A 10,003-nucleotide genomic window follows, 5' to 3' on the forward strand; every position below is an offset into this window, starting at 1 on the left:
TTTCAGTTACCCATGGGGTTTGAAAATATTAAATGAAAAATTCCAGAAATAAACGATCGATAAGTTTTAAATTGGGTGCTGTTCTGAGTAGTGTGATGAGATCTCGTGCTGTCTTGCTCTGTCCCACTCTGGACGTGAGTCTCCCTCTGTCCAGCCTGTCCACGCTCTCCATGCATGAGTCACTTAGTAGCCATCTCAGTCATCAGATAGCACGGTATCGCAGTGCTTGTGTTCAGGTTACCCTTATTTCACTTAATAATGGCCCCCAAGCACAAGGGTGGTGATGCTGGCAATTTGGATAGGCCAAAGAAAAGTCCTTCCTTTAAGTGAAAAAGTAAAAGTTCTTGGCTTAATGAGGAAAGGAAAAAATGTAGTAAGCTGAGCTCAGCCAGAGTGGCTCAGTGGTTGAGTTTCACTCTATGAAGCAGGAGGTGATGGTTCGATTCCTGGTTAGGGCACATGCTCCCGGTGGGGGTTGGAGGGTGGGGTGCAGGAGGCAGCTGATGGATGATTTTCTCTCATCGTTGATGTTTCTATCTCTCTCTCCCTCTCCCTTCCTCTCTGAAATCAATAAAAATATATTTTAAAAAATGTAGTATGCTGAGGTTGCTAAGGTCTACAGTAAGAATGAATCGTCTGTCTGTGAAATGCCCTAATTTATAAATTAAACTTTATCATAGGTATGTATGTCTAGGAAAAAACATATATATAGGATTCAGTAGCATCGGTTTCAGACATTCATCGGGGGTTTTGGAACACGTCCCTCTCAGATAAGGAGTGGCTACCGTATATGCAAATATCAAATCACCTTGTACATCTAAAACTAATATTACGTTATATGTCAATTATACCTCAGTAGATCAGAATAAAAAACACACAACTCTTCAGTGGCTCCCAGAACACCTCTGATGCTGACTGACCACCATGGCCTGCATGGCCCTGATTCCTCCTGTCTCTCTCCCCAGCTTCCCGGGCCTCATTTCCATTCCTGGAACACGCTAAACTGTTCCCACCTTAGGGCCTTGCACTTGCTGTTCCCTTTGCTTGGAATGCTTTGCCCCCAGATCTTCAAATGCCTGGTTCCTTCGTATCATTTTCTTCTCTGCTCAAATGTCACGTCCTCAGAAGCCTCATCTGAACCACCTTATACCAGGCAGCCCACTGTCTCCTTGTATTTCTTACAAAGCACTTAATGCTGTCTAAGGTGACCTTGTTTATCTATTTATTACTCTGTTTCTCAGGAATTGTCTGTCTTATTCGCAGATGCATTCCCCTCCCTCTGGAGGAGTGCCAGGACGTAGCAATTGCTGGAGAGTAAATCAGTGCATCATCCATTCTTCATGGGAAAGGCTCAGAGAGGGCTGGCAAAAGACTTGGCTTCTCAAGTCTTCAAGGCATTGTTTTTCTACCATAATTCTGGCGGCTGATCCATATCCCATTTGTATTTAATTTTATATTTTTAGTTTTCATACAGAGAAGGAACTAGATATTTATCAGGATGAATTTTTGCATGCATGTCCCGTATCCCTGAAAGAAAATACTCTGCAAGTGTCTGAAGGTAATGAGTTTCTTAATGGCATTGTCCGCCAACAAATGTTAGGGTAAAAAGGAATCAGGAAGGAAGAAAGGAATTAAACATGTAGTAGGTGCTAGGCACAAAACTGAGTACTTTCACATTTGTTACCTAATTTGAATCTCAAAGCAGTCCTGCAAGGTCGATATTAGTATCCCAGTTTTATAGATGGAAACATGGAGGCTCACAAAGTTAATACTTTGCTCCAGGTGATGCAAATATTAAGCGTTAGACTGAGATTTTTAAAACCCAGGTCCACCTGACACCAAACTTCTGACACTTTTTGCTAAGACGGTTGTTTGCAAGATGGATATGCTCCTAAAATAAAGAGGAGGAAAAATGCGAATTCAGTGCATATCCACATATATTATAACAAGTATCTGAAGCACAAGAATAAGTTTTACAGGCAATATGGAAAACAGACCTACAGTATTCCATGCCCGGACATTGAATAGATGGATGAATAGAATGCAGCGTAAACATTTGGTCCTCTGGCGGCGCTCATGTATGGTGTGACATAGAGCAGCTGTCCCCAGAGAAAGTTCTTTGTTTCTAGACCAGGCCGACACAGCAGCATTTGAGCAATTGGGGATTTCTTTCTGCTTTCACTATAAATAGAGTGTGTGGAATTCTGTATGTCAAAGTTAATGCAGTGAAAATGAGCCCCGGAATAAGGAAGCAAACCGTAACTCATTCCTTAAACGAGAGACATGTTTGGCACCGAGAGGCCGTACAAACACTGTCATTACTTGGATGGGTCCTGAGGTCTTATTTAGCATGTGAAATTGCAGAGAGGATCCTATTATGTAAGGTGACAGGAGGACAGCATAATGTGGCTACAAAATGAAGAACTTTGTGCCCTTCATGGAAGAGTTAACAGGACAGATACACAGAGAGAGGCGTGTGATAAGAATGTGGAGCATAAATGAATGGGTGGCATATATGTGTGACTGTCGCCGAAGCCGCGTTGCTGGATAATCCTCAGATGTCAGATTTCCGTAAGGCCAACATGTGACTCAAAGCTTGCCACTCCACAGAGCATACTGGGCTGTGCTGGTATTAAGAGGCTGGCTGGAAGCTAGGCTCTCACTGTGCACTAGCCTACCTCCCTGTCGCTATCTGTGTGTGGGTGGGTGTGCATGTGTGTGCGTGAGGGCATACATTTTTATGCAGTGGGTGTTTAAAGAGCTCAGCACTGAAGCTGGATTTCCACAAACGATCATCAACGAGCACTCCAGATATACCAAACTTCCTCTCTTGGTATTTTTTTCTTTCCTTTTTTTTTTCCAAATGCAAATCCCGAAGGGGAGCACCCCCACCACCCAGCCTGCGGGATTGAGATGATTTTCTCTCACCTGTCCATGTGGGTGCCCTCTCAAGGTTAGAGCGGAAGCCATGTGGGACCGGAGTATTCTCTACCACCAGAGGAGAGGAGCTGCGTGAAGAAGTGGCAGTCACCAGACGAAGAGTGACGGTGCCCCGTTAACATGAACAACAGCTTGCAGGTCAACCTGCCCAGAAGCTGGGCTGCTTCGAGTGGCTCCCTCCAGGAGAAGTCTGAGCATTCTTTTTTTCTTTTTTATTACTATAGGATGGAGGATGAAGCTGTCCTGGACAGAGGGGCTTCTTTCCTTAAGCATGTGTGTGATGAAGAAGAAGTAGAAGGTGAGCTTTATGGGTCCAGGGAAGTATATATGCATATACGTATGTCTTTGTAGATAGTAGCATTTGTCCATTCCGTGTATCTTATATTTTTGAAGTTAAAAACCTAAGCTTTTCTAGGAGTTTCATTAATCTCCCCATTTTGCTTCGACACAGAAAGTAATTTTAAGAACTTCATTGGACCACCAGAATCTGAGTCAGTGTAGTCCTGCATGGTTTAAAAAAAGGGATGGGGGTGGGGGTCTTACTTTGAAGCTGGTGCCTCTTTGTAAAAAAGAATTTTTTTTGCCAGGACATATGAACCACCTTCCAGTGACTAATTTAAGGAAGCTGCTAGATTTATATAAATGTGTTTGGTTGAATCTTCTCCTGTCCTTTCATATAGCTTGCAGGGTAGAGAAACAGATGTTAGAGAAGGAGACTGATACCATTGTGGCCAGGAAGAGGGGTATAAGCTGAGGATGTAAAGAGTGGTAATCATGGATGAGTCTCAGTTAGGAAAAGATGGACAAGCATGTTTTACTTAAAAAAAACCCCAGGACCTCTTTTGCTAATGTTCCCCAGTCCTGTTAAAAACCAAATAAAAGTTAAATTTTAGCTCATATTATGATGCTTTTAATGTGTCTCTCGCTTGACTTTTCAATAATGTGGAATAATGCTATTGATTTGATAGCGAGAAAGCAGGACTTAATATTTGTTAAAGTAATTATGTGAAGGCATCACAGATATGCAAGGTGTTATGAATATTTATAATGAGATTTAAAAAATAATCGGTACTCATAAAATTAAATGAAACTTGCAGGTGAACCATGTCATAAAATATGCCTGTTAAAATCACCCGAGAGACAACTTATATGTGTTTGGAAACTCTAGTTTGATTAGTGCCATTTGGTAAACATTTAATGTATACCAAAAACTTGGACTGGAGGGGTGGTGGGGATAGGAAAGAGAGGGTGGTGTTATGTGTTCTGGAGTGATTCTCCAATCAGACTCATCCCAGGCAAGTGATGCTTCTGTGCCACCTGGAGTCGTTTGAAAAAAGTGACCATGGTGTTTTTTCTCACATTTCCTTAGTAAGTTTCTTCTGACCATGCAGTGTTGGAGGGTAGGTTCCCCCCTCCACCTTGCTACTTCCTGCAGTTATACTCTCGAGACTAATAAGAATTTGACACCTAAGTTTCTTAGGAAAAAGGAAACTACAGTATTTTCTTTCATATTGTTTTATGGGTTCCTTGCACTTTTACAACATGACTGTGGGAAAATGTCAAGTTCGTGAAAGCAAAATAGTAAAACTTTTGTCTTAAGATTCTTACAAACTGTGCTGTTAAGTCTCCATTGTCACTGTCCCAGGGTCAACGAGGATATAAGAATATTAAACTTATAGCATTGCATGTAAGAAATATTGTAGGATTGAAAGAATATTCTATAGTCTCAGGACAATTAAAGTAGAAAAATCAGTGAGGAAGCTTGGGAATGAGATGTGTGAGTGTCTGAGTGTGTGCGTGTCTGAGTGTGTGTGTGTTTTCCTAGAGAATAATGTTCTAGCTAAGTTCACACCAGATGTAAATCACTTTCTTGAGTGTGTTAGTTCTGTGGGATTGACAGCACCCTATTGCAATTGGGTATTGTACATGGGTTTCGTAAGGCTTTGACCAAGAAGTTAATTTCCTGAAGTATTTCCTTTGATTTTCAGGCACAAAATTAAGACAACAATTTAATGGATAGCATACAAATCAGTAGCCAGGTTTCTCTAAGGAGAAACAAAAAAGACAACGAAAGTTGATAAAACATCTATAAAATTGTTTGGCTTTGTGGTGATTAAACTTGCCACATGGGTTTGTGTATTTTCCTGTTCTGAGACATCTATTTGAATGATTATCATTCATGTTGGTTGGAGCCTGAGTTGATTATATTTCTTTCAAGGCATGTTTAGCCAGTTGCCTGTGGTTGAGTCCTCAGGGCCTACAGGATGGTTGTCTGTGGTATCATTATTTGGTGGCGAACACCCAACAGTACAGGCTCTTGTACAGTACACCTCTTAGAACTTCAATAGAAACGATTAGTTTCTAATTCCGTGCCCACCCAATGGACCCTCCCATTTTCTCACCTGGCTCCATCTGATGGGGGTGGGAGCACTTACATTTTATAGTGACTCTAGGTGAAAGTATAAAGAAGTTGCAGTGGACATGGGTGTGATGGCTTATCTATGCGGTTGAGCATGAAGTGGTTGAGCATGAAGAAACAGATGACTTGACTGCCAAGACCTATAATGAGAATGCTTTTGTATCTTGAGTGGGAATGTACTCCTCAAGGACATAAATCCGCCTCATATTTTTAAAAAAATATATTTTATTGGTTTTTTACAGAGAGGAAGGGAGAGGAATAGAGAGTTAGAAACATCAATGAGAGAGAAACATCAATCAGCTGCCTCCTGCACGCCCCCTACTGGGGATGTGCCCACAATCAAGGTACATGCCCTTGACTGGAATCGAACCTGGGACCCTTGAGTCCGCAGGCCGATGCTCTATCCACTGAGCCAAACCGGTTAGGGCCGCCTCATATTTTTAATTGCACCAAGAAGGGTGTATTTGAAGGAAAGCAAGCTATTATCTCAGAACATAAGTAGCTGAGTTCTGGTACATTTATGGCAGAAGGAATCGCTCCAGTTTTAAGGATGAGAAATTCAAAGGTTAAAGGAATTGGGACACCTTACATTTCTATTATCAAACAAAAAAATTTTTTTTAATGCAAGCAGTTATTTCTCTTGCTTCTAGGGTACACATGACTGTTGCATGTTGCAGCACACTTGGCAAAAGTAAACAACATAAAACTTTGTCTTTTAAAGTAATTTGCACAAATAAGATGTACTTCCATTAAGTAATTATTAGGGTGACAAAGGTCCAGTAGCTCTAGTTACTTTGAAATGTTCATGCTTTTAAAATTCTTCTTAGACCCTCAAATTTGGGGGCATTGGATTGAGCTCAGTCTGATGCAAAAGAGCCCAGTGTGCTCTCATACTTTCATCTACTGCTGTAGTTCTGAGTAGGGGAGGGAGACGGGGACCTCAACCCCGCCCTCAGTTCACCTGGTTCAACTTTACTCTCCGTGGGTGGCATGACACTTAATCCACCATCTGAAAACTAAAAGAATACCATCAACTGCAGAACTCACTCAGAACAGTGAGTCAGAAGAGGAGTCATCTTCTGTTTAAATAATGAATTCATCTGTGTGGGATATATTTAAAGACCTAAACCTCATTTTCACATAATTTGCCTTGTGCTTTTGTGTTAGTAGTGTAAAGATATACTCTTTAAAAAGGTAACCAAGTGTCAATTTTTAATCTTTAAAATAAAGAGAAGCTTTGTTTTCACTCATTGATAAGTGAAATAAGTCACAGAAAAAGTTCAGAATCATATGATTTCACTCATATGTGGGATATAAAACTGAAAGCAACAAATGAACAGACAAGAAAAACCAACAAAAACTCACCAACACAGACGTCAGTATGGTGCCTACCAGAAGGAAGGGGGTATAGGGATGTAGTAAAGGGTAAAAGGAGTCAAGTATATGGTGATGGAAGATTAGTTGACTTTGGGTGTTGGACACACAATGCAATATGAAGATTATATCATAGAAGTGTACACAGAAAACCTATGCAGTCTTATTAACCAATGTCACCCCAATAAATTTAATAAAAAGAAAAAATACAAAAAAATAAAGAGAAGCTTTAATATCTGTTCTTTCATTGGTTATGTTATACTGTGTATGGTTTTGTGGAGTTAACATTTTTGGCTCAGAGTGGCTGCTGTGGATAAACTCTTTTAAAAAGTTTAACATTTAAGATAATCATATTTTTTTCTGTACCAAAAGGCTCCATCTCCAGTCCAGGTACTTTCATCAGAATTGGCCTGTAGATGACAAATTGATGTTACCAGATGCCCCAGAAATGCCGACTGTGAGAACTGCTCTTTGTTTTCATTTCAAACGCACACAGAGAGGGGGAATTGGCAGGTTTTGTGGAGTGAACCAAAGTTGAGATAGGAAGAAAGAGCCCCAGGTATCTGTTTCCAGAGGGATATCTTATACATATTTTATCCCTAAGAAAGTCAGCCAGCATTTTGGATCTGTATGATGTAAACAGATTACTTAATAATCTCATATTTCGAAATAGGGGAAAAGAGCAAACTCCACCTTATCCTTTGAGATAAGGCCTTGGCCCTGCAGTGCTAGGTACCTTCCCAAGCAAGCTGTGGCACTCTGACGTTATGAGGAGGGGCCTTTTCTTAACCTCAAGTCTAACCAGCAACTCAGGAAGTGTAAAGTACAGCAAGACAATATTGGCTGAAATGTGTCTCCACTTCTGCAGTCCGATCGGTGCTCTCAAAGCTATTCTGATACATTGTGGTGGCTTTCCTCTCCCATTCAGAACTAAGGCCAGGAGGAAGTGAGCTCTCATCTCTCCAGAAGGAAGAAGAATTAATGCAGAGTCCCATGTCTGTGGATGGACATTAAGAGAATGTTGTTGGAAATGCATGGAATTTTACCGGAGAATTATTTTTAGGGAAGTAAAAGTAAAAAAAAATAGGACACTGGAGCAGAATAAACATTTACCAAATATTTGTTAAAAGAAAGAGTGAATAAATGAATGCATAATATAAACTAAAGAAAGCATATGTAGAATTGCTTTACATAGTACTCTATAATCTTTGTTTAGATTTTTAGTGAGAAATTTGGTTATCAGTAGTCTTAGTCAAATAAGATGATACAGTTTCTAGTGAGACTATCCTTGCTGTTACTCTCGTTTAATTTTTCAAAGATGATTGACATTTATGTCATTTATATACTTATTTTGATAAGGCGAAGAAGCCTCTAAAATACCTCTCTGCCTAATTTTTCTTTTCCTGCTTCAGTTCTGTCTTTTGAGGAGAGAGACAAAATGATGAAATGGTAGCTTTTGTCTTTTTGGAAGTCGGGATCTCAACATTTTACAGACATGAAATCATAATGACTTAAACCTATTTTTCACTAGAGGATATGAGGATGATGTATTTATGTGTATTGGAGGAGGTAGTATTCTAAAGAAAAAGTGGGGCCTGGCAGACATTTGTTAATAATTACAGTGGTAAAACATGGAATTGCTGAGCAGGAGTGAATGAAAACCTATCAGATGGGAAGGGAGGGGCCGAGTTGGGGCTGGGCTATTCTGAGCACTGGATATAAGTGTCCGGTTGCATTGTGCTGACCTCTTCTCTGCTGGTCACTCTAATTTCTCAGAAACAGTGTGTGCAAAGGAAACACTTGGGCAAATATTGCCGAAGGAAAAGCCTGCTTAAAAGAAACAATGTGCCCACACATTGGAGAACTTTAAAGAAATGTGGCGAGGCGTTTAAGGGTTGATACTTGAATCTAGGTTTCGCAGAGCAAGTTGAGTCCATACAGTGCCCTGTTTCTTTCTCCTGGTGGCCCCAGCTGAAAGCCCGTCCGCGGTCCTAAGGCAGGCAGCACTGAGCTTGGGAGCTGTCTGACACCTCCTGCTGCGTCAGGGAGATTGAACACTTGTCCACAGGTTTCTTAAGGTTCAAGGAAATCTGATGATAATGCCACGGTTTTTTGAAGCTGGAATCAGACACCCGTTCCCAGGGTTTTCCAACTGCAGAGAATTCCCTGGGAGGACAGTATGGGCTAAGGACCTCTTGAAGCCACTTTCTGCCCTACATGTCCATGGCAATAGCCATAAAAAAACTGAATTTGGTACTTGCATTGTGTTTAGTAAGGATTTAGAAATTCTGAAATGATACACTTGCAGCAATTTTGTCTACAGAATTCTTTGTCTAAAATTTCATTTTAGAAGATTTGTATCTGGTCATATTTCTGAAACATATTGTTTGATTTTTTTTGGGGGGGATGGTATCATTTGTTTTATTCATGTGTGTTAAAGCAGAGTGGCTAAGCAGCAGTTTGGGAATATAAGTTTAAAACTTTATTGCTGAATTGTTGCATAAGTGAGGACAAGACTTAGAGTTTGGAGTTGGGGTTTCTTGCTCTGTAAAATGGGAACAGTGGGGCATGCCATTCACCGGAGAACTGTTTGGGTTATTACCAGGAACAGCGTTACTGCCGTACCTGGCATTAGGAAAAGGAGGTTTTATACTCTACCATCTCTGTTCTTTTTTCTTTCTGATTAAAACAACTTCACCAATAGTTTTCATTTTCACCAATAATTAATATCACTCCAAAATTTTTAACTGGCCTAAGTGATTTTTATTTGCTTAATTCTTTTTTATCAGCATCTAACCTTTGCCTTCCTACCCATGCTTATCTAATGCTTCCTGTATTGGAAAAAGCAAGCTAGAATAATCCAGGGAAGGTTCCCAGGGCCTGCTGTCTATTTCTCTTTGAGCTTGTTCTGATTTCCTTTAACCTCTGGGTGTGAGATCTGATTTTCATGGTTAGACTCCTCTGATACACATTGCCTCTAATTTGCCTCCTTTTCCAAGATGAGGCATATTAACTCAAATCTACACTAATAAAAGAGAAACATGGTAATTAGAGTACGACCGCTACCCTTCCGATTGGCTAATCAGGGAGATATGCAAATTAACTGTCAGCCAAGATGGCGGCCGGCAGCCAGGCAGCTGATCCGAACAGGGAGGCTTGCTTCTTTCAGTGACAGAGGACTCCAACGTTCCCCGCCTGCCTTGCCGGCCTCTGAGCTTCAGTTGGAAACATTGTAACATTTATAGAAGATAAACAAAACCCCAGAAACCT

General features: G+C 40.6%; 1 protein-coding gene across 7 annotated transcripts in view; it reads left to right on the plus strand.

Annotated features, from left to right (window-relative positions):
- Window positions 1-10,003, plus strand: part of SLC4A4 (solute carrier family 4 (sodium bicarbonate cotransporter), member 4) — a 311,607-nt gene that overhangs the window by 24,635 nt on the left and 276,969 nt on the right. For 2 of the 7 annotated variants that reach the window (XM_014529484.1, XM_005881630.2), the window contains exon 2: window positions 3,165-3,238. In XM_014529484.1, coding sequence (XP_014384970.1) covers window positions 3,166-3,238 — 73 coding nt within the window. In that variant the 5' untranslated portion in view covers window position 3,165. Of the gene's footprint in view, window positions 1-2,703; window positions 2,834-2,925; window positions 3,239-10,003 lie in introns of those variants that run through there. The other 5 variants (XM_005881629.2, XM_014529481.1, XM_014529483.1 and 2 more) reach the window with 5 other exon arrangements.

Source organism: Myotis brandtii, unplaced genomic scaffold (genome assembly GCF_000412655.1).
Source record: "Myotis brandtii unplaced genomic scaffold, ASM41265v1 scaffold681, whole genome shotgun sequence".
NCBI classification, from domain to species: domain Eukaryota; kingdom Metazoa; phylum Chordata; class Mammalia; order Chiroptera; family Vespertilionidae; genus Myotis; species Myotis brandtii.